Consider the following 25,072-nt stretch of genomic DNA (forward strand, 5'->3'; position numbering starts at 1 on the left):
TATTCCCAGAGAGCCAAGTTTTTATGTGTTCACCAAGTTAACTAATTAGGAAGATCAAAGATCAAAATTTTAAGTATTTTGTATTTGACCCATTGAGGTATTAATACGTAGTACATAGTAACTCAATGATTTGACCCGAATTTATCCCAACCAAATTCGTGAGTCACACATCTACGCCCTGTTACTTATATTATATCGTTGGATGCGGATTTACGATCAGAACGTCGCGTGGGCGTTAGCTATTATCAAGTATTCTGTGGAACCGCATCAAGGTTCTCCTGAGGGTCGGCGCAGATATGGCGAAGCGCAGCGCACTGCGCTTTTTTTGATGTTATTTTAATTAGGACAATGTCAATAATAGTTTGACAGTGTAAGAGCTAGCGCGCACGAGCAACTTTGTCTTTGCAACTATTTTGTCTCTCCCATCAATTATTTGTGTGGGGAGTTGCATCGCTACGTGCGCGCACTTTCATACTTGCCCATGGGTGGAGAGACAAAATAGTTGCGGAGACAAAGTTGCTCGTGCGCGCACTATCTAAATTGGAAAGTGCGCTGTGCTGCAAGCGCGGCGGCCGCGGCGCGCGCGGCGCTGGGCGGCTAGTGAGTCATAGATTAAGCGATGTCATCGGCTCACCGCTATAGAGGCGACACTTTGTAAATATACTATGCCTATTACTTATCAATTAAAACCAATCAAATCAATGTAACAAAAAAATTTATACATAGGTAATTGATTTTCATCTTTCATGATTTAACCTTTTTTTATATAATATCCACAGTACATTATTTTCTAAATGTGTAAAATTATTATTTTCCACTATAAAAATTTACGTCATCTAATATTACGAATTACGATCCATACTATCCAAACATCTTTAATACCCAATGGCCCCAATGCCATTTCTTAAATGTTTAGTCTATGAGCATCTACAGACGCTCCGATTTGGTTGGTGCCAACCTCAGGTGCCAACCATATTGGAACCGACATGGCAACCATTCCAACATTGCTACAGATTGTCCGACGGTTGGCCTTCCAACTGTCAGTTGACCATAGAGTAATATGTCAGTTGACCATAGTACGAAGAGAATGGGCTAAATTCTACTATAGAAATAGAGAAAATTACAGTCATATGCGGCTCATAAAACTTATTTTTTAAGGTTTTTAATGTAGCCGCACTGTCAATTTTTTTAATACTTCTAACATAATAAAATACACTTGATTTCTGGCATCTCTATTTGCGTAATCTTTGTTACTTAAGTCCCACAAACAGGGAAAGTCTTTATTAGTTCCAGTAATTTTATTAATATGTCACGTTCGGTGACCGTAACTCCCTCGGCGTTCATGTTGACGTCCTACACCGGCGGCGTTGCAAATGTGAATGAGCCAATTACCTCTATTACTCTATGGAATGAGCCGATTTGGTCGGAACAAAGCTTCCAAACGTTCCAATTTGGTTGGATCGGATAGGAAGTTGGTTTGGTCGGAATTGCTGGCGCATCCGACCACGTCAAACCAATATTAATAATAATTATGTCGGACCGACCGCTCTCTACACTTTCCGATTTGGTCGTGGTCGGATGGTTGGCACCAACCAAATCGGAGCGTCTGTAGATGCATTATCATGACAAATGACGCAAAATGGCGCCCGCCAAAAATATTCCTCGAACCAAGTTTTAAAAATAATTATCTAATTAATTACCGACGAAACTTTGCACTTTGCCGCATTACTTGAATTATTAGTCAACATGAAATGCCCATCATACAGATGTTCTAGATCTTGAAATGGTATACATTTACTCAGCAGAAACCGCTCATCACGTGACACAATTTTTGTTATAGCACAATTTTCGCTCATAAAGTTTTTAAGTGGTCGGTTGCGATTCAGAATCAGGCGATCTAGTTTCCAAGAAAATTTATAGCCTGTATGATGCCTATACTAAAACCTACACTACAAAAAAAAATCATCCATTTCCGTTAATATCCGGAACTACTGAGTTCCGGATATTAACATGTACAAACAAACAGATAAATTTTTTATTTGTGCTCAATAGTGCACGAATAGAGATAGAATGTTTCTAAACCCCCTGCTTATTAGCAAAGTAAAGACACAATTCTTTTTTTACTGATTTATTATATTATGTATAGATATAATAAATAACTACAAGTTCACAACTCCTCAAGATTATTCATTTATTTAAATACAAAACTGACGACTTGAGATATCCTTGTGACAGGTAGTTGGATGTAATATCATTTTACTATTATCATCTTCATAAGAGACACAATACGACATATTGAAGGGTGAAGAACTCATAATATTCAATGGTATTATCCCTTATTTTTACCACAGTATATACAAAATAAAAACAATTCTTTATTAAAGTGAAACTTTTATTACATCGTCTCAAACTTTTTGGTCTGTGTAGCGCATGTCGCGTGTATCGCGGCTGCCGAGTAGGTATACCTACTCGGCAGCCGACCGACACGCGACATGCGCTACACAAAGCAGTGTTCGGAACCGTTCGAACAGTTTCACTTTTACCGTGGTTTCATAAAACCACACAACATTTTTTTTTATTATTATATTAATAATACATATGAGACTGTAAATAAATGCTTTTAATTTATGGATAAGATGCATGTATGGAATTGCAATAGATAATAAATTAATTAAAAAACCTTTCAACAAATGAAGACTATTTAATATTTTTGTTTCATTAATATTTTATCTCAATAACACCTCCAACAGAAAAGAGAGACCATTTAATGCTGCAATTGAGATACTTTCACTGTGTTTTTTAAGTGTTGTTTAAATGCATATACATATAAAAAGGTGATTTAATATTGAGATGGACTTATTTAAATAGCCTTTAAGTCCTCTGGTAGATCATTCTTGGGATGCTTATTTTCAAAGTGTTGTTTGTAAGTCTTGGGATCGGGCATTTGTGCCTGTGAACAATAATGAGCTCAGTTTAACATTTTTTAATACTGTACTGTAATGAGACAATATTCTTAAGGGCATATTTCATAAATGGTAGGAAAAGCCCAAAATATATAAACCTGAAAAAAAATTAAAATATTTCTTGTTAATAAAGTTCAGAACCTAAAAATAGTAAATTTTTCATCAATAACATAAGACAGAGGACCTGCAGGCAGTATAAATACAAAAAATGTTTAGCAGGGCAGTGTTTATTGGATTGTGTTGCATTTACATTATATAAACATAGAGCTAGAGCAAGAGCATTTTTTTGTGATCTTTTAGTGTAAGCGATTGAAAGGACGATGTTTGAGTGTTGTTCACTATAAGAATGTTGCATAGAATCCTTTAGAACACACTAAGGCCACTCTCCCATTATGATATGCACAGGTGATTTAAGTATTCTGCAAGTCTCGGAGACTAGTCGCCGAGGAGTATCTCACATACATTAGTATGTAGGCTCGCACACTACGCTACCGGTACAATGCAGTCCGAAAGGTAAGGCATCTCACCGATGAAGATACAGCTAGATTGGTTTATTTCAGCTACTTTCATAGTATTATGTCCTATGGAATTCTACTATGGGGCAGGGCAGCAGATATAGAAACTATATTTATCTTACAGAAAAGAGCCATTCGCTCTATATATAATTTACGTGCTCGGGACTCACTAAGAGATCTCTTTAAGAATACTGGTATCCTTACTGTACCATCACAGTATATATTTAATAATATTTTGCATGTACACAAAAATGCCGACGTACACACAAGAGTAGGAGATAGACACTGTTATGGCACAAGGAACAGAAATAGAATTGAAATGCCATTTTTCCGATTAGCTAAAGTTAAAAATTCATTTATGGGTCAAGGTATACGCTTTTACAATAGAATTCCTCATAATATTAAAGAGTTTGGTAGTGCTAAATTTAAAACTTATGTAAAAAGTATATTAGTTCAGAGAGCCTATTATAGCATTAAGGAATATATGGAAGATGAAAATCCATGGAGGGTTGTCGCGTAAGAACCACAGGACAGTTCTTTGGCATATTATGATATATTATGTAGTTAGATTTAAGTTACAGATTATGTAATATTGACAATATGATTTTAAAAGAGCAACTATGGAGTTTCTTGCCGGTTCTTCTCCATAGATACTGCTTTCCGAATCGGTGGTAAATGTTAAAAATACTTATGTAATGACGATTCGAAAGTGCTACTAAAAGTAGTCTAATTGAATAAATAAATGTTTGAGTTTGAGTTTGAGTTTGAATGTATGTGAGATATACCGCGGCGACTAGTCTCCGAGACTTGCAGGATACTTGAATTGCCTGTGCGTATCGCAATAGGAGAATGGCCTAAGACAAACGAATGCTCCATGTCTGTTTACACTAAAAGATTTTGAAATAGTGGGATTAGAATGAGCATTTGCTTGTTTGATGTAAATGTATCGTAATAAAATACTATCTACAGACCCATTTGTAGTCTAGAATTTTTTACAATAGAGTATAGTATAAGATCTCAGGATTACTGCGTTGTTTTTTTGCTAAAACCAAAATTTTATGCATATTTATATGTTTGCGGAGGCGTACTCATAAATCATGATAGTTAGACATTTGTTTTGCATTTTAATGAAGTTTGTGAAATTAAGGTCGCGAGTTCAACTTGTCCACTATTTGTATGGACAATTTTTTTTTATTGCCAATATGGAACACAAGCACACTATGTGTGGCGCTTGCAGCTTGTAAATGGCTCAATCCTGTAGGATCACCTCTAAGATTGTAAAAAAATAATTGAAATTCAGTATATAAAGTCATGTCAGATTACTGGGCATTTTCTGTACTCAAAGTTGCATATTAAGATCGCCTATCATAATACATAATTTAATATTTGTGCACTAAAAGATAAAAGATTTCTGATAATAATATAATATAATAAAGGGAATAATTACCTTACACACAACACACACATGCACTAATGCCTTTTGCGCAGCTTTCTTTTGGTCAGTAGCGCTATGCCCTTGCTGCTTTTTCATTTTTGATAACTTTTCAGCAGCCTTCGCTTGGGATTGAAGTTTTTGTTGACCACGGGCCATCCTTGAAAGTATAAACACTATTTGATTATCTTTTATCTAAGCCCCTACAACCTCAAATAGTTCAAGTAGAACATCCACAGTGGGAACGGTTCGAGAGCAATAATTTAGTTACAGTAGCAAATATTTCAAATTAACCATTTCCCACCAGGGCGTAACTGTTGTCAAACTTTTGCCTATCAGCCATAAAAAAAATATGTTAACTACAAAAATAACATTGTGATCGTGACTTACCACGACTTAGATTACTTTAAACGAAATAAGCATACCTTTTCTATAAATTAATATCAAATGTGCGGGCGATACAAATTCTTATAATTGTAAAAAATTATAGGCTTGTATATGTTTGCTACAGAATAGAGAAGAGCAATGTTGAAGATCTTGCTAACACCAGCTGGAACCCGTGAAGTGGTCTACGTCTGTCGTTTACAGACTTTTTCGGGTTAACAACAAAACTTTCTTAGACTTTGTGAAAGAATGTGGAACTTTATACTCTAAATGTAACGCAACACCGATTTTCTATCAAACGCTAGAGTTCTGTGAAAATTCGGTTGTAACTTGTAGTACGAAAAATTTAGTTACAACTTGCCTATTAACAATTGGAAACAATCGATTATACATCCAATCATAACAACCCACTGTGCGAATTTCAGATTTACTACCAATAGGGAAAGGCTGTCAACGAAAACTTGCCAATAACAAAAGCTCACACTTTATATTATTTATATTTGCAATGGCTGAAATCAAGGCTGAAGCCTGAAATTATGATTAGGTACCAGAAAAAATAACTACGTTAAAAAAAACACAAAAAAAACCGACTTCAAAAACGGAAAAGTAAAAAATAACAAAGATTTGATAATTTGATGAGATTTGAAATATTAATAAAAAAAAAAATAAAAAATAAAATATCCTTTATTGAATTATTATGTACATTAATGGACGACTAAGATCCGTTAGGCAAAAATAAAAATACAATTAATTACTGCGTATTATTTAGATTGCTATTTATTAAAATAATTTGGAAAATCCAAAAGTGTACGCCTCATAATTTTTTTTTAAATAAATATTTATTAATTATTATTTTTGTTTATTTAATAACAATTAAACCACATCGAATCAGACCCTGAAAAATGAAAGGGTTCTATTCCTGAGCATACTCAAGCGTAAGAAAAAAAAAGACTCGATTAGTAAAGTATTTCGGTCGCTATCGTGTTAACAAGAAAAAGGATCCGCACATACAGACACACGGACGTCCAAGACAGAACTTTTTTAAACTGTTTTTTAACTAGTTTAAATAACAAAAATGACATCAAAAATATCATGAACGTTAAAAATAGTGTTTTTTCTTAATATGTGTGTGTATGTATTATCTTACAAGTGCAATGTATGATACATAAAGACATTTTAAGTTTGAAAAATCAGATGTTTTGCGCGAAGTGACAGTAGTACCCACCTCAACGCTTCGCTTATGAGGCGTGCAATAGATTTGATGTAGGTGTTCATCAAGTTAACGGGCCGTTCAGCGTTCATCTGTCTCGGTTGTCGGTATAGGTAAACCAGAATCTGATGGCAATTAGGGAAAACAAAATTTTGAGTGTGCAATACTAGGGAAAATGGACTGAACGATCTTGATACTGCTTATCATTAGTCAGATAACAAAGTGGATAATAATGAGATATCCACATGTAGGTGGACAAACTTACATGTATCTATTAAACATATTACTTTTAGATAGGTAATACATATCATGTATTTACACATACCTATATAATATGTACATAATCCCATATGAAAATGTGTATGTAATGATAATGCAGATGAAAACTCGATTGTTTATTAATAAGCTATTGCATAGCTTCTATGGCGGGCCTTGAGCGTGGGGACCGAATCCAAAAATTCCGTAACGAAAAAACCTCACGCTCCCCACTCCGACGGGCACGGAGGTGTGGCTTAAAGGCATAGCATGCAATAGCTTTACCGCGGCAGTCCCCGAGTGCCACACGTCTTTTTATTTTTTCATGTTGTGTGTCAGCTGACTTTGTTTTTCTTTCAAGACACTACATCATAAAATTTAATTTGACAATTTTTCAAATGAGAGGAAATGACTGAAAAAAATTCGATTAATTTAAACCAAAAACTATACCTCTATCTATAAGTGCCACACGTCTTTTTTTATAAAATAAAATAAAAAAATAAATAATATATGTTTATTTTCGTAAGCATTAACATATACACACATTATAAATTTGACTTGGACAGCTTACAAATACTCCTTCAAGAAATATACATACTAAGTATACATAACTACAATAAATATACATACTAGGTATACATAACATATCATCCAGAACTGGAAAAAGATTCTGAGTATTCCACTTCCATTTCTAGATCTTCGGATGAAGATGACTTTATAGAACTAAGAAGAACTAAGAAGTGTATAATAAATTATAAAACGCTCTTCGATTATTACTTAAAATATCTTGTGTCATATAATCGTTTTCGATTTTTCTGACGTGTTCACAGCATTTCAGTTATTGCTCTGGCCCAATTTCAGAAAAAGCTTTTTCTACTATTTTTTTGATATCCGTAGCAGGTCTATTAACATTCTTCTCAAATCATTTCTATTGGATTAAGTTAGGTAAGTATCAAAACGGGTAAGTCCAATTTATCAGTCAAATCTTCCACGCGCTTCAAAATTGAAGATTGTGATGTGTTTGACCCTTCTTCATCCCATATTTTTCTATACACATTGTAAACAACACCTCTTGCTTGTGATCGCAGCGGCTTTTTCAACATTTTCGAAGATTTTGAAGACAAAATCCTAAAAATTTTCATCAACTTCGAAGAAGACAAATAATTTGACAACCAATTTGATAGTTGTCAAATAAAGTTGTCACATGAAAATCGTTGTCTTATTATAGTCCTTTTCATTTAGGATGATTCCTGTGACCCTGTGACACTTCATCGTGTTCCGAATTACGTATTTTATGTTTAAAAAGTCAAAATAATTTTAGTGCATAATATTTTTATTTTATGGCGGCATTATTACCAAAAATATAAAAATGAAACATCTTAAGCTTATAAATCAAAAACAGTATTGTTTAGTTTAATATAATGAAAAATAAAATAAAATAACACAAAAATATAATACCTACGCAATTCGTGTACATGAAATGGATCGTTGAAAAATCATAGAGTTGGAAAATCATATAATCGGCGCCACAATCGGCGCCCATCTTGTGATCGTTTGTCAATCGAGTCAATCGCCTGTACGAGTACGTCAGCCTTGTATACAAGTTGCATTTTTATATTGATACTTTACGTGGTATTCTGTTATTTTTACTAATTGTTATTGTTGACTTTTTGTTGCTGTTGTTTGCTAAGTTTCCTTAGTTAATTGTTGGCGAAATGCCGAAAAAACTAAATTTGGTACTTTATTCAAATCGATTTCATTTCCATATAGAATATTATCGATTATCGGAAACAACTGATACGATTTCAGTAACCGACATCTCTACACGTGTCAAAAATCGATGTGTCACAGAAATCATCTTAGGTGGAAAGGACTATAAATTTAAATATGCCATCAGATTCTGATAAAAACACTGGTACAGTGCCACAAACTTATCTGACCCGGTGGCAAAAACTGGAACTACGTGCCGCCATTTTGAAATGTCACATTTTCACATACTTTTCATACGGAATCTCTCGTTAGAGAGTAGTATATTCTTTGTACGGAATATTTTGTTTATATAAAAGAAAGCGACATCAGTGACACTGTCACCGGGTCAGATAAGTTTGTGGCACTATAGACCCTCAGAGCAATAAACCTAGACCACCTAGACCTCGGAACCTAGACCCAAGACCTATAAACATCCCCCGTTTTCCAATTACAGCACTAGAGCGCATTATGCGGCATAATGCTTAACGTTGAATGTTCCAACTACAGCAACGCTTCGCACAATCGAGCACTAGAAAAAGTAATGCGCGTGAATTGATGCGTGCAATCGATTTATCGTTAGTAATTATTAATTGTTGGAAAAAATTTTAAAGCTTTCGTTTCATTGTAGTTTTTTCGAAATAATCAAAGTTAATTCAAATTGTGTTAAAAAAATAAATATAAGTATGGATGAAGGTACAAACATTGAAAAAAATGTTAATGAAAAAATCAAAATCCAAATTACTTAAAATAACCGTAAATATTTTTCGACAAATTATTATGTATACCACTTTATTTACACATTAATGAGGTTATTGCTAACTCTATGAATATTTTTTTTTTTTCAACACTGAACTTAGCGCAACCTGCTGGTGCGTTTCACGTTCCAATTAAGCATCAGCATAATTCGGCATTGTGCGGCACTGAGTCGCATTATGCTCTGTAATTGGAAAACGGGGATCGTTTCACGCCTTCACATCTCTGATATCTGTGTCTGACATTGTCATACTGTCAGCTGTCATCCAAAATATACCTTTTAATCTGTATATAATAGTTTAGAACGGTACTTAGAAGAATACGATTGCGACTTATTTTACGTAGTAACTAATACTTAATCTGTGCTTATTTCGAAAGTTTGTTCATACGTGTTCAGAGGTTTTGCAATTTTAAATTTATGTTTTAAGCAAAAGTGTAAGATACATCATAGCTTCTTTTAGTCTATTTTAATAATAATCATATTATTATGCATTAAATAGTATTAAAATATTGTTATTATACACATTTTTGTTCAGTTAAGTACATATTTACTTTCAAGACTCTTTGGAACGTTACAATGAAAAGCTCAAAGTTGGTAGGATGTGCAAAGAGATGTTTGTGTGGTCCCCGTGTAATGACCCGCAGGTAAGCTTTTGACTACTTATATTATATAGTATTCCATTACCTTGGACTTTGTACTGGTGACCTACATTATACATAGCTAGCACCAAATATTAAGAGTTTATAATTATGGCAAGAGTACAAAGTTTAAGGTCAATTTATAATTAATGTTTTGAGTTGCATTAACCAATCAAAGTACAATTAAAGTTTCTAGGCAGTGCAAAGATTTTATTTTTAATTAGTATTGTATTAGTATGTTTTGAACTATTTAACTAATCTTTACATTAGGATTCTAAAATGGTATTGTTAATTTATTTTCAGCATTTACTTCATATTATATGAGTCAATAGTCATCATCATTCTTAATAAATTATAAAATTTATATCATACTTTCAAATAAATTAAGAAATTTTGATTTAATAAGTGTGTTAGTTTTATTTATTTTATTGCGCTCATGCAAGGTGATACACACATTCTAAAATGGTATTGTTAATTTATTTTCAGCATTTACTTCATATTATATGAGTCAATAGTCATCATCATTCTTAATAAATTATAAAATTTATATCATACTTTCAAATAAATTAAGAAATTTTGATTTAATAAGTGTGTTAGTTTTATTTATTTTATTGCGCTCATGCAAGGTGATACACACATTCTAAAATGGTATTGTTAATTTATTTTCAGCATTTACTTCATATTATATGAGTCAATAGTCATCATCATTCTTAATAAATTATAAAATTTATATCATACTTTCAAATAAATTAAGAAATTTTGATTTAATAAGTGTGTTAGTTTTATTTATTTTATTGCGCTCATGCAAGGTGATACCTACGAAAATTGATCAATATTTTATCTCTGAATTGTTATTATGCTTCATGCGCCTCAGTTTCTGCATGGGAGGAGGTTAAGAAGCATTTAATGCCACTGTTTTGATTATTCATTGTCCGGCAAATGGTGTGGATGAGGTAGAAGTGGTCAATGGGTTTGTGACACCCACCTTGCCCTACTTGTAATGAATTTCAACAAACACATTTTATTGCACGCCTCATAAGCGAAGCGTTGAGGTGGGTACTACTGTCACTTCGCGCAAAACATCTGATTTTTCAAACTTAAAATGTCTTTATGTATCATACATTGCACTTGTAAGATAATACATACAAACACATATTAAGAAAAAACACTATTTTCAACGTTCATGAAATTTTTGATGTCATTTTTGTTATTTAAACTAGTTAAAAAACAGTTTAAAAAAGTTCTGTCTTGGACGTCCGTGTGTCTGTATGTGCGGATCCTTTTTCTTGTTAACACGATAGCGACCGAAATACTTTACTAATCGAGTCTTTTTTTTTCTCTTACGCTTGAGTATGCTCAGGAATAGAACCCTTTCATTTTTCAGGGTCTGATTCGATGTGGTTTAATTGTTATTAAATAAACAAAAATAATAATTAATAAATATTTATTAAAAAAAAATTATGAGGCGTGCACTTTTGGATTTTCCAAATTATTTTATTATATCTTCTAATTATGTTACCTATATTATTTTGGTGTATTTTCACTATAAACATCTAGAATGTTGTAAAAACACAACCAACAAATATAATCAAAATACAGATTTTTGAAGAATCTGAAGCCATTTTTCTGGTGACTGTGGAAGTGAAAGATATATTGATAATGTTACCAAAATAAGCTTTGAAAATGAGATAAAATAGGAGTAGAGATGATGCTGCACAGCCAGTAAGATCAGATAAAAAGTGGAGATAATGGAAGCTATTTGTTAGGGAAAAATACAATCAAATGGTTCAAAGTTCAAAACAGGTAATATGTGTGCAGCAGGTTGGAGAATATTGTAATTATTTTTTGGTGACAAACACTTGCCTTCAATAATAATTAATGTATGTTCAAATTGTTAATTTTGTATAAATATCTATCAGTCATAACTTTTTGAACTAATAGTTAATTTTAATTAATAAAAATTTTACTTTTACTTTGTACATTGGCTATCTGCCAGTGATAAGCCAGAACAACAGACAGACTGAAAAATGTTTAAAATTACTCTTTTAGTATATCTATTGTGTACATACATCCATATGCATTTAGTATACTCCTACGGACGGAGGTGACTCGGCCCCCAACTGTTCTGGAAATATTTGCAAAACTAATGTTCATCTGTGAAACATTATAGCGGCATGGCGACAGCAGCCGCCGCCACGGCCCAGCAGCGCGGTGCCCGCCAGAGCGCCTCCTTCACGCTCAACCTGTTCCGCGGCCAGCTGGAGCCGGCCCAGGTCTTCCCTTTTCCTGAGCCTCTCTCCGATGAACAGAAACAGACCCTCGCCGAACTCGTCCCCCCCGTGGAGAAGTTCTTTCAGGAGGTAAACGGTGATAAATCGGGCAACATCGGCGCTCGTTTTCGACGAACGTATTGATACGAAAGTGTGCACTTGTACAGGTGAACGACCCCGCGAAGAACGACGCGGAGGCGCAGATCGAGGAGGGCACGCTCGCGGGGCTGTGGGAGCTGGGCGCGTTCGGGCTGCAGGTGCCCACGGAGCTGGGCGGACTGGGCCTGAGCAACACGCAGTACGCGCGGCTGGTGGAGGTGGTGGGCGCGCACGACCTGGGCGTGGGCATCACGCTGGGCGCGCACCAGTCCATCGGCTTCAAGGGCATCCTGCTGTTCGGCTCGGAGGAGCAGCGCGCGCACTACCTGCCGCGCGTCACGGGCGGCGAGTACGCGGCCTTCTGCCTCACCGAGCCCTCCTCCGGCTCCGACGCCGGCTCCATCAAGTGAGCGCCTGCCGGTTGCACGTTTATTTGTCTACACTCGCATGTACACTACTACGCGTTCCGTAATCTTATTGAAATCCTCGAACGTTTCAGAACGAGAGCGGTGCTATCTCCCGACGGCAAACATTACATTTTGAACGGATCGAAGATTTGGATCAGTAACGGTGGAATCGCGGAAATCATGACCGTGTTTGCGCAAACTCCAATCGAAAAGGACGGCAAAACCGTGGATAAGGTCAGGGCGACATCTCTCGCTTCCCTATAATCGTAAAGGCTATAAAAGTGAAACAATACAGAGGTGACGTTCCCGGCAGGTGACGGCGTTCATAGTGGAGCGGTCGTTCGGCGGCGTGTCGTCGGGCCCGCCCGAGAACAAGATGGGCATCCGCTGCTCCAACACCACGGAGGTGTACTACGAGGACGTGCGCGTGCCCGTGGCCAACGTGCTCGGCGGCGTCGGCAACGGCTTCAAGGTGCACTACACTCTACACCGTACATTCTATCAAAACGAATGCCGTATATGTTCAGTGAGGTGTTGGTGCCATTGTGGGGCGTATATGACATATTATCATAGCGTACATCGTTTCTGACCGCTTCGACAATGCTATCGCCATCCTAAATCTAATCGTTTTCGGTATAATATAACCCGTTCCATTAAAGAAACGAATATTAAATGGCGTCCCGAGCAGCCATGAGTCAATTTATGATCGGGTTTCGCTTAGTGTTCGGCAGGTAGATTTATATTCGAAAATCAAATTCATTTCACTCTACCCTATTTTGTTGCACACCGGACGGCCGGATAAGCGACGCCATTTAGATTCGTGTCTTTAACGAACGAGACGTTCGAGATGTCGCTCACTCGGGTCGGGTGTCGCGCGGGTCGGCAGGTGGCGATGAACATCCTGAACAACGGGCGGTTCGGCATGGCGGCGGCGCTGGCGGGCACGCAGCGCGCGGCGCTGCGCCAGGCGGCCGAGCACGCCGCCACGCGCGTGCAGTTCGGCCGCCGCCTGGCCGACTTCGCCGCCGTGCGCGAGAAGTTGGCCCGCATGGCCATGCTGCAGTACGTCACCGAGGCGCTGGCCTACATGGTCAGCGGCAACATGGACACGGGCTGCCAGGACTACCACCTCGAGGTGACCGATATTCTATATAATATCGTGAATCGTGACCGTAGACACGCTTCACTATTTTTAATTTTATTTTATTTATATGATTTGCCAACAGATTGTACATCCTATACGTGTATGTATATAATAAATGTTTCTTTTTTAAAGGTAGCACACTGTTAAACATTTTGCAATTTCTCCATATTATAAACCCAAGTAATTTTAGAGATTTCGTAACTATACAGGATGTCCCACTATCGGTATACTAAGCGCGAAGGGTAGTATTGCATAATTAACTGATCAGTGATCACGTTAAAAATTACCTCAAAAATTCACAGCCGACATATATACTGCTTCGCTAATGTGAGCATTTTGTCTATGAAAACATAATCTTAAAAGATAGGTAGTTCAAGTGCGGGTGGCAAAGTTGGGCGGGTTGCTTGTTAGCGGTATACACATAAAAGTTTTAAGAATTCCTCTATTTGGAAAAAAATGCGGCTGATGCAAAACTACAACCTCCTTTGATCTTAGTATACCGACGGTGGGACGACCTGTATTATATTATATGATTAATAAAACGTAATTTTTATATCAAATGTCAGTCTCGCACTTGGGTTATCTTTTCAAGGATGATATTTAGTCCATTGAAAAGTTACATTTGGGGTTGCATTTTTTAGAGGACGCAATTTAATTTTTTTGATGTGGAAAAAGTTATAAGCGAAAATGTTCAGAAATTAGAGCTATTTATCCACATGAAATTGCCCATATCTTTAAATGTCATTTTTCTGTAAAACCTTTGCAAGTGGCTTCATGTGAAGAGGTGCCGGATGCTGAGACCTCCGATGATATTACTATTCGGTTATATATTCAAAATAGAATAAACTGCGTAACTCGAGGGAAATCACCTGGTCATGATGGTCTCAGCATCGAGCATCTGCGCTATGCTGGACCCCACATGTCGCGTGTACTTGCTTTACTGTTCAATTTATGTATCAGTCATTCTTACCTGCCTTATGACATGATGAAGACAGTAGTTGTACCAATTGTAAAAAATAAAACCGGCGATCTCACAGACAAGGGCAATTACCGACCCATTTCACTGGCTACGGTGATTGCCAAGGTCTTTGATGGGATGCTTGAACCGCTTTTAAAAACCTCTATAAATCTACATGATAACCAGTTCGGTTTTCGAGCCGGACTAGGCACTGAAAATGCTGTCCTGTGCTTAAAACATTGAATCAGGTACTATACATCAAAGCAAACCCCAATCTATGCCTGCTTTCTGGACCTGTCCAAGGCATTTGACCGGGTGTCATATGAGGTCTTATGGAGGAAGCTTAGAGATTACCACTTGTCTCCTGAATTGATCAGGATTTTACAGTTTTGGTATGGTAACCAGGCCAATACAGTTCGTTGGGCTGGTGTTCATTCGGACACATTTAAACTTGAATGTGGGGTAAGACAGGGAGGGTTGACTTCTCCAACACTCTTTAACTTGTACATTAATGCACTTATTGTTGAACTTAGCAACACTCATATTGGGTGTCATATTGATGACACTTGTGTCAATAATATTAGCTATGCAGATGATATGGTCTTATTGAGCGCGTCAGCATGTGGGCTCCGTAAGTTGATTACTATATGTGAAAGGTATGCCGATGGTCATGGCTTGCTCTATAACACATGTAAAAGTGAGGTTATGGTTTTCGAGGCAGGCCGGAAATCACCCCGGTCAATGCCTCCAATCACCCTGAATGGGCTTGTTTTAAAAAGAGTCAATGAATATAAATATCTTGGCCATATACTGACATCCGACTTGAAGGATAATGCTGACATAGAGAGGGAGCGTAGAGCGTTGTCGGTCCGTGCGAACATGGTGGCCAGGAGGTTTGCTCGTTGTTCCACTGAAGTGAAATTAACACTATTCAGAGCATATTGCTCTAATTTCTACACGTGCAGCCTCTGGTATAACTATGGTCGTCGGGCATACAATGCTCTGCGTATTCAATATAATAACGCATTCAGAGCGCTGATGGGGCTGCCTCGCCACTGTAGCGCATCAGGGATGTTTGCTGAAGCTCGGGTAGATTGCTTTTATAGTATAATACGGAAGAGATGTACATCTCTGGTGCGCCGGGTGCGGGGCAGTACCAACACTGCTCTAAAAATGATCGCAGACAGATATGATTGTGTGTACTTGCACCATTGCGAGCAAGTACACACATCCTATATCAATAAAAATAAAATGACATATAAATGGTAAATTGTAAAATGATAATATTTAAATAATTAATGTAATGTACTAACATAGTAATTAAGAAATTACTAACAAGTGGACCTATGATGTCTTATCAATAAATAAATTATTATTATTTATATTTTTCAATAATTTTTTTTATCATTTTACGAAGAAATGATATCAGACCATTTTTGTAGATTGTTTTTCGAGGAACAACTTTTATTTACAACATTTTTTCTATAATTTTAGTAAATAATTTTAGTACTGAAAAAGAGTACTCACTTCAGAGCGCTGTAAAACCTTATAGTCCGGGATACATCGCCCATTTTTGCAAGTGATTACTATCAAGCTAATTTTTCGTGAGTAGCTTTATTTTGATGAGATGCCCAATAATTTCATGTACAAAACTCTCGATTGTGGTAGCTACCAGAGGAAACAAGGATAAAATATTTTGATTTGATGGTTCTCAAATATTAATTACTAACTGAATGTTTTTTTTTGTTCAATCTCAAGATAATTATCTAAATTATTCGAAAAAATATTTGTCCTACAAAATCTATGGTTTGATTAAAGAGTCCCCCTTTCCAATGTGTATCGATAACGATGTCATCATAAATGATTACTAACCAGCTGATTTTTTTATTTTCACTTATTTAATACTTATATAATTCAACAGACATATTGTCCTACAAATTGCGTAATAAATATTTGAGAACCGTCAAATCAAAATTTTTTATCCTTGTTACCTCTGTAAGCTACCACAATCGAGAGTTTCGTACATGAAATTATTGGGCATCTCATCAAAATAAAGCTACTCACGAAAAATTAGCTTGATAGTAATCACTTGCAAAAATGGGCGATGTATCCCGGACTATTAGTTATTGACGTAATGAAAAAATGTTGTACATAAAAGTTGTTCCTCGAAAAACAATCTACAAAAATGGTCTGATATCATTTCTTCGTAAAATGATAAAAATAAATTATTAACTGTAGCTTATTAGATACTCTTCATTCCGAAATTCGAGTTCTCATTGAAACAGTGGTAAATGTTAAAAATACTATGTAATGACGATTCGAAAGTGCTACTAAATAGTAGTCTAATTGAATAAATGAATGTTTGAGTTTCATTTTGGGATTGCCAGAAAAGAAAAATAAACGTAATCCTGACTATGATTTAATCTTTAAACTTTCGTATTTACAATATACAAAATATTATGTAACGCGAGGACCGTTGGCGACAGGCCGCCGTGTCGAAGGTGTTCGCGTCCGACTCCGCCTGGAACGTGGTCGACGAGGCGATCCAGATCCTCGGCGGCATGGGCTTCATGAAGGCGACCGGGCTCGAGCGCGTGCTGCGCGACCTGCGCATCTTCCGCATCTTCGAGGGCACCAACGACATCCTGCGCCTGTTCGTGGCGCTCACCGGCATCCAGTTCGCCGGCTCGCACCTGCAGGAGCTGCAGCGCGCCTTCAAGAACCCGGCCGCCAACCTCGGGCTCATCTTCAGCGAGGCGGGGCGGCGCGCCGGCCGCGCCGTGGGGCTGGGCCGCGCGCCCGACCTGGACGCGCACGTGGCGCCCGCGCTGCGCCCCGCCGCGCGCCACCTCGCGCGCCAGGTGCTGGAGTTCGGCGCCGCCGTGGAGGCCGCGCTGCGCAAGTACGGCCGCGGCGTGGTGGACGAGCAGCTCGTGCTCAACCGCCTGGCCGCCGCCGCCATCGACGCGTACACGTCCGCCGCCGTGCTGTCCCGCGCGTCGCGCGCCGCGCGCCTCGGCCTGCCCGCCGCCGCGCTCGAGCTGCGCCTCGCCGAGGCGTGGACCGAGGAGGCCACGGAGCGCATGGCGCGCCTCGGCGACGCGCTGTCGCCGCGCACGCTGCAGCACTACGCGCGCCTCTCGGACCTCGGCCGCGACGTCGCCGACGCGGCCGGCCAGGTGACGCGCAACCCGCTCAACCTGTGACGCGGCCCCGCCCGGGATGCGATCAGGAAATAGGGAGCCCGCTCGCGTATAGACTTAAGGAACTATAAAATTGTACATAATCTATTAGGTAGGCTAGACGTCGACGTGCAGCGAGGCGTCCCAGGCGCGCGCGTTGACCAGCTTGAGCGTGGCGCGCAGCGCGGAGCCCGGGCCGAGCGCCAGCGTGAGCGGCTGCGGCGTGTCGCGCGGGCGCGCGTACAGCGCGTGCAGCGCCTGCTCCCAGCGCACGGGCGCGGCGGTGAGGCGCGCCAGGCGGCGGCGCGCGCCGGCCGCGGTGCGCACGGCGCGCGCGTCCACGCACGACACGAGCGGCACGCGCGGCGCCGCCACGGCCACGGCCCGCAGCGCCTCGCGCACGGCCAGCTCGGCGCGCGCCATGAGCGGCGTGTGGAAGGCGCCGGCCACGCGCACGCGGGCGCTGCGCCGCACGCCGAGCCGCCGCCCCTCGCGCTCCACGTACCGCAGCGCCTGCGCACGCGACATGTCTCGTACAGTCTCTGTAGTGTTACGTGATGCCTCCCCCCTCAGATTTTGTAAGAATGTAATTTAAAATATTGTAATAAAAAGTATTTATATTTTTAAAATGATTTTTACTCATAATAATATTACATCGATTCGACACGACACTTCGTATTGTGACGGACGAGCCTACGCTTCTACCGTACACGGTAGAAACGTAGGCTCGCTGAACTGTTGAGTCGTTTGCTAATGCAGACTTTATAAAATCCTGTGTAAATGAAAAATAATCTATTAAAAGAAAGAAACTGCATCCACCATTTTTTTTAAATCAATTGCCACAACAGGGAAGCGAAGGTCTAATCTGTTAAAATTACACCCTGTACTTTTATTGCATCAAACATGAGCGTCCATTATAATGATGAATGAAATATCCCTCCAAGCAATTTTATGATAATATATTTTTTCTGTCCGGTAAGATAGTTAGGAGTCTAGGACACGAAATTTTTTACTGCGTGGAAACATCTCATCCCCATAGGAATCTCGTTCGATTACGCGGATAGCTAGTCAATAGTAAAACTACAGCACCTGTTCATCGCCGGCGAGCACCTTGCAGCCGGGGTAGAGGTAGTTGGCGACCTGGCACACGCTGTCCGGGCCCGCGGCCGCGCGGGCCGCGTGCAGCAGCGCGCCCAGCGCGGCGTCCGGCGCCAGCCACACCGTCAGCATGCCGCCCGGCCGCTCGCGCGCCGCCGCCTCCATGGCCGCCGCCCGCACCTGCGCAGCACCAGTTACTGTACCCGCGAGCCGGTTAGCCGACAGGCTTTCGAAATGCAAACGACCGCCCGACCTCGACGAGGCGCAGGGCCTGTTCCAACTGCAAGGCTCCCGCGTACACCATGGCAGTGATTTCGCCGAGCGAGAAGCCGGCGACCGCTCGCACGCGCTCGAGAGCGCCGGGCCGCGTGTCGCGCGCCAGCTCCAGCGCGCCCAGTGACGTCACCAGCACGGCGGTCTGGCAGCGCCTCTGCAGCTCCTCCTCGGGGCCTTCGCGGCAAACCCGCGCCACATCCCAACTGTACATGTGAACATAGATTGGCTTCATTTCCAAACATTTGACTTTTAGGTGTGCCCTTAATAAGTCTCAGTTATAATTTCCTTGCCTAGCCTTCAATCCGACAATGTTATCAAAAGATTGAACCCGAATTTATGAAAATTTGTACTTGAAATTATGAATATAAATTGAAAATTTTGCATGTTGCATGTAAAGATACTACTTTTTCAACTTCAAAATACCAAGTGAGGAAATTTAATATTGTAAGGGATTAGAAATAAAAATATTTAGATATTAATATACAAACGCAATAGAGAACAATAAATGTTGTAACAATAACATTGGGACTCCATGTAAATGAGTCTACCTGTTTCATTCTTGTTTTTTGCATTATAATAATATGTCGCTGGCAAATTATATAATTTCGATGTCTTCAAAGTTCAAATGGCATTATAATTTTCAAAACACTCAGAATTTTATATTATTGTGAGAATTCACATTTTCAAATGTCCACATGGAGTCGTGAGACAACTATACTTGGCTAGTTTTAAATAAATCTTACACACCCAACCAATGATTTTTTTAAGCTGATGATACCCTATACACTCACAAAACAAACAGAACATTTGTGCTGGTCATGAGCAACTGCACACATATGCAATTATTATTAACAACATAGACAGAGGTGAAATAGATAGCATAATTATTGAAACATGGTAAATGCATTGAGCTATTATTAGTAATAGTAGCTCATTGGGTAAATGTTAAAAATATGTAATGACGTTTCAAAAGTGCTTCTAAAAGAAGTCAAGTTGAATAAATGTTTGAGTTTGAACAGTAAGAACAATGAGAGTTGGTAACTCTCTGCTATGCAAAAGTGTAAGCCAAATAGTCACATATTGACCAATCACAGCACTGCATTCAACCTAACCAAAAATGACTGGTCCCATATTCTCAGCATAATATTATAAATAATATATAAATTGCCAAGAATTTTTAATTAGTGCAATTATACAATTTGCACCAATGTATGATTATAAAAAAAATAAATGATTATAAATTCCTGAGAATATAAGAGTACCTTAGATTAAGATTCAAGTATAAAAATTGTTAGTTGTGCCATTATTAAAAGATAACATTAAATTAAAACAGAGACCTCAAGAAATCAACAATTAGCTAAATAATTACCCAACCACACTAGAAGCTAGTTCATATAGTTCCTTAGCAGAGGGCACATTGTCGAGGCACTTTCCCATGCCAACGCGCTGCGAGCCCTGACCAGGGAACAGTAACACCGTAGTCTCCGCAGGGTCGACCTGGTGAGGGAGAGACTCCTGGACGCCTGTCGCGTAGGGCTGTGTTGCCCATAGCAACTCGCCCTCTGGCGCTTTTGTGGGGTCTGCTTCACCAAATGCACTTGCATCGCGAAGCAGGCGTCGCAATGGACTTTCTGAGTTTGGCTTCTGTTCGATTGAACGCTTTTGAAACCGCAGACAGGCACATGTGCGATTTAATAACCGTATTGATGACAACATTCCGAACTAAGCAGACAAAAGAACAGAGAAGATAAATTAATATTATAACATAATTTAATGACTAGACATGGGTAGGTAATGCGTGTAATAGTACAAAAGTAACATCACTTTGACACGTAATGCAACATCACGCATTACGCATCAGTTACAAACATCACTCGCATCACTCACTTTTTTTTAGTTTGTTTTACATTTGCTTGCGTTCATTATAATTATTAACAAACAACATAAAGTACGTGGCCAAGTATGAAGGAAAATCAACTACATTTTTTAAATATTTACTTAAATTGTAATTTTACGATATGTAATAACTAATAAGTATTGCAGTTATTATTGCTATTTTTCAATATGATCTGTAATACTTCACATATCACCATTAATATAATATAAACCTCAGATATAAACATTATAATATTATTAATGTCATCATTTCATTAAAAATCGATCGGGTAATGTGTGATGTTACGGAGTAATATCACTTCCGTGGAAGAGATGCGTGATGTTGCATTACTATTTGACGTACTGTTTTGCGCATGTCTATTAATGACACAGAAATTATGATATACTAAGAACAAAAGTAAGTATACAGAGCCACAGTAAATCTTTTTGGTACATATATTTAAAGTTTACTGTTACGATCACAGCGCACTATGCTCCCCAAGACAGTTTGTGTTATTGTGTTTACTCGTAGAGTGAGAATGAACTATAGAGACGTCAGACGACATCGGCCTGAGACATCGGCGTATACCCGAACGAGATGGCGAATCCCTACGTCAATGTTGCCAACTATTACAAAAACTTTTTATCCGAAAAACTGGCAAAATGTCTATAAATGTTTGGGTATTTTTTTGTAAGATAGGTTTATGAAGAAAAAGACAGATTTGAAAAGATTTTGTTATTTATTAACTTAACTAGCGACCCGCCCCGGCTTCGCACGGGTGCAATGCTGATACTAAATAGTAAATACACTACAGAAAAACTGTGAACGTTGTATATAAAAACATAGCGGCCCGCTCCGGCTTCGCACGGGTATAAAATATATAGTCGGGCAATATAATATTAACTTTTGAAATTAACAAAGTAATATTGTTCAACATGATTTTTTATTAACTTTTGAAACATAAAAGTAATAATAAAGAACAATGAAATCAATTTCAAACGGAAGAGAATATAGGTAACAAAAATTAGAGGAAAAGTTATTTACGATCGATCTGAGATCGGGATTAAAAAAAACTATAACTGTGGAATAAAGTTTAATGGTAAAGTTGTAGGTATTTAAAATATTTATTACAACTTTTGCTTTTACACTTCTCGCAATTAACCACAAATATCGAAATATCCCAGTTCATATATTTTTTATAAAAAAACAAGGCTAAAGTTTAGATATCATTTCAATCAATGGTAAATAATAATAGAAAATACAGTAAAATTAGGACAAAAAAGGTCAAGTGCGAGTCGGACTCGCGCACCGAGGGCTTCGAACAAACTTAGGTAATTGTTTTATTATGTTGACTGTTGTATCTTTAAATGTTGCTTGTAGCAATTTTTTGTTTGTCTGTGCTATTGGACGTGGGGAGTACCTTGTAGGTTGTGATTCCCTTGCAAGTAGTTGCTAGTTTCAGAATATGCGGTTTTAATTGCTATTTCTTCTGATTCAAATTCAAATTGAATTTGAATCAGAAGACAGAATAATATGTTATAAAACAGATACGGGAATAATTACGAAAGACAAAAATTTTTTATTACGTTATATAAAAAAAAAATATTTTTATTTTTAACTTATAACCCCTTTACTCATGAACGCAAATATTGTAATGTATTCAATTGATATTCACATCAAAAACTTAGCTTTATAGTCATAAGTGTATTTCTCTCACGCATTACTTGTCATTTTAGTGCCTATTTATAATAAAAAAGTACTGGGAATAGTTCAAATTAAAAGCAAATTAAACGAAATACATTTATTTGAAAATGAACACTTGAACAGCAAAATGACGGTAGAAATAAATGGGTAGAGGTTCCGCGATAATGTGCGCGCGAGTAGCAGACGAAAGCGCGCCGCACCGCGGTGAGGAAGGCGCGGGGGGTGGCCTTCCGGATTTTACTCCAACACGGCCTCTCCTGACGGGGCAGCGTCCTCGCTGCCTTCAGTGGCAGCTGCAGCTCGTGTGGAAGGGCCAGCTTCGCAGTCTTCAGCGTTATGATGTGCATCGTAACCTGGAATATACAAAAAAACCGACATTGAAAAAAAAATACTTAAACCAATGCAAATGAGGAAAACTGAACCGGAAAACCGAACCGTGTAACAAACTTTACACAAACATTAACATTTAATATTAAAAAAAACATTTCACGATTTTGGGGAAAATTTTACCCTGTACTGGTATCCCTCATGTTAATCACATGATTATACCATAAATTTGAAACTACGTAAAAACAAATGGCGTCCTGAACAACAAGAACACTTCGTAATTTAGTCGGATAACACAAAAAAATGTTTACGTCTATTTCGATGAAAATATTATATATTTGTAGATAATTTCACATTAGAGTTAATGAAAATGTATCAACTATATCCAGTTCTATAAAACAATATACTTCAAATAAGTTTACTTACGTGTGAAAGGTAATATTTGGTAATCTTCGTTCCGGCCGATTTTTACAACCAATCACACTACAACGCACCATATTTTCACTTAAAGTCGGATTAAAACAGATCACTGTCAATGTTTATTAAACTTTGAAGTCACATAACAGCGAGAGAAAACAGAAAACTAGCAAAACAATGGACTGTAGCCGCTTGTTTGGGACAAACTGCCTTTGTCCCCAACAAAAGAAATCGCATAACATGAGAGAAACAAAAAACAATGTTTCTGTCTCGCTTGCTCTTAGCTTTATAGTCATATGTGTATTTCTCTCACGCATTACTTGTCATTTTAGTGCCTCCTCTATGGTTCATTCTCACTCTACGTGTTTACTCACAGAACAGTAAAGTAGATAGAAGTGTGATGTGGGCGTGGCCCACGTGTCAATGATAAGTTTAGAATTTAGATCACCTAACTTGATCTCAGTTGTGCGCAGAAAAATATTCGAGTCGGTTGTCAGCTGTCAAACCTTTTTTCCATATTTATTTATTAATTAGGACGTGTTGTTCGGTATAAAGAGTGCAAAAATGATAGCAGACGAAATAATATCAGCAATGAAGGCATTTCATACCGTCGGTAAGTCTTATTTTAATTTATTTTAATTATATTTTATGTTATAACTTCGCTTGTCGTAATTTGTCAAAATTGTATACAAATATCTAGTCAAAATGAACCTTAATCCATAAGAAATTAGTACTATTATAGATTGAACAGCAAACAAGACTTTCTGGAATATTATTGCAATAAACAAACGAATTTCGCTTTAGTGATGCTTGTGGTGCATATCGACAGTATCGATACTTTAGAAAAGACAAACATTATAAATATTAAATTTTATTTTATTTTTCCTTAGCTTTCATTTGTCTAATTTATTTATAGATTTCCCAAAGAGGCTAATTGAAAAGAGAAATGGATAAATGCAACGTGACGAGTTAACTGGATGCCGAACAGTACTAAGCGGTCTAACAAAGGCCACCGATACATCAAACCTACAGCAGTTCCAAGATTTAAAATAATGCATATTTTCTGTTTGTATTTTGTAAATATAGATTTATACTATTCTATTCCGTTTTTATTTAATAATAATAATATAAAAAGACGTACTTAGTAGTAATAAACATACTCCAAAATCTGACGCATTATACTATACTCATATAAAAGAAAGAAAAAAAAATACACAAAAAATATTTATTTGTGAATTATCGATAACAAGGCTGACATCCCTCAGAGCATAGCATCAGATAAATATCAAGTTAATGTCATTAATGTTGAGTGACACAAATTTCAACCTTATCTCTATGTGTTGCGTTTCAAATTTATATCTATCGAAAACTAACGCCCTCTGTTGTGGAGTAGCTGAATGTTTTCGAATTTGGA

At 38.1% G+C, this 25,072-nt stretch overlaps 4 protein-coding genes and 1 long non-coding RNA gene across 6 annotated transcripts; 3 read left to right on the forward strand and 2 right to left on the reverse strand.

Annotated features, from left to right (window-relative positions):
• Positions 1 to 2,681: 2,681 nt before the first annotated feature.
• Positions 2,682 to 5,774, reverse strand: LOC149907355 (transcriptional regulator Simba1). Of its 2 annotated transcripts, none has more exons than XM_090102356.1 (3): positions 5,656 to 5,774; positions 4,926 to 5,070; positions 2,682 to 2,950 (listed from the first exon to the last, which is right to left on the reverse strand). In XM_090102356.1, exons 1-3 carry the CDS (start codon positions 5,685 to 5,687, stop codon positions 2,861 to 2,863), a joined length of 267 nt encoding a protein of 88 aa, XP_089958482.1. In that variant the 5' UTR covers positions 5,688 to 5,774; the 3' UTR covers positions 2,682 to 2,860. The 2 variants fall into 2 exon arrangements, with proteins under 2 accessions (XP_089958482.1, XP_089958483.1); XM_090102357.1 differs by lacking the exon at positions 5,656 to 5,774 and adding an exon at positions 5,336 to 5,649.
• A 3,858-nt stretch (positions 5,775 to 9,632) lies between these two features.
• On the forward strand, positions 9,633 to 18,147 carry Acadvl (Acyl-CoA dehydrogenase very long chain). The gene is made up of 7 exons (XM_090102378.1): positions 9,633 to 9,906; positions 12,071 to 12,260; positions 12,338 to 12,675; positions 12,769 to 12,910; positions 12,990 to 13,148; positions 13,563 to 13,811; positions 17,265 to 18,147. The coding sequence occupies exons 1-7, from the start codon at positions 9,839 to 9,841 to the stop codon at positions 17,982 to 17,984; spliced, it is 1,866 nt and encodes a 621-aa protein (XP_089958504.1). The 5' UTR covers positions 9,633 to 9,838; the 3' UTR covers positions 17,985 to 18,147.
• LOC149907357 (uncharacterized) lies at positions 15,031 to 16,321 on the forward strand. Its single transcript, XM_090103303.1, has one exon. The coding sequence runs from the start codon at positions 15,376 to 15,378 to the stop codon at positions 16,045 to 16,047; it is 672 nt and encodes a 223-aa protein (XP_089959429.1). The 5' UTR covers positions 15,031 to 15,375; the 3' UTR covers positions 16,048 to 16,321.
• beg (malonyl-CoA-acyl carrier protein transacylase beg) lies at positions 18,078 to 21,744 on the reverse strand. Its single transcript, XM_090102379.1, has 5 exons — positions 21,591 to 21,744; positions 20,704 to 21,104; positions 19,312 to 19,537; positions 19,050 to 19,238; positions 18,078 to 18,473 (listed from the first exon to the last, which is right to left on the reverse strand). The coding sequence occupies exons 2-5, from the start codon at positions 21,048 to 21,050 to the stop codon at positions 18,078 to 18,080; spliced, it is 1,158 nt and encodes a 385-aa protein (XP_089958505.1). The 5' UTR covers positions 21,051 to 21,104; positions 21,591 to 21,744.
• A 2,386-nt stretch (positions 21,745 to 24,130) lies between these two features.
• On the forward strand, positions 24,131 to 24,759 carry LOC149907359 (uncharacterized). Its single transcript, XR_016456778.1, has 2 exons — positions 24,131 to 24,271; positions 24,575 to 24,759. It is a non-coding gene; the product is annotated as an uncharacterized LOC149907359 (long non-coding RNA).
• Positions 24,760 to 25,072: the final 313 nt, after the last annotated feature.

Source organism: Colias eurytheme, chromosome 6 (assembly GCF_061535395.1).
Source record: "Colias eurytheme isolate Ceu_HAF_F1 chromosome 6, ilColEury1 Martin Lab GWU primary, whole genome shotgun sequence".
In the NCBI taxonomy this organism is placed as follows: Eukaryota; Metazoa; Arthropoda; class Insecta; order Lepidoptera; family Pieridae; genus Colias; species Colias eurytheme.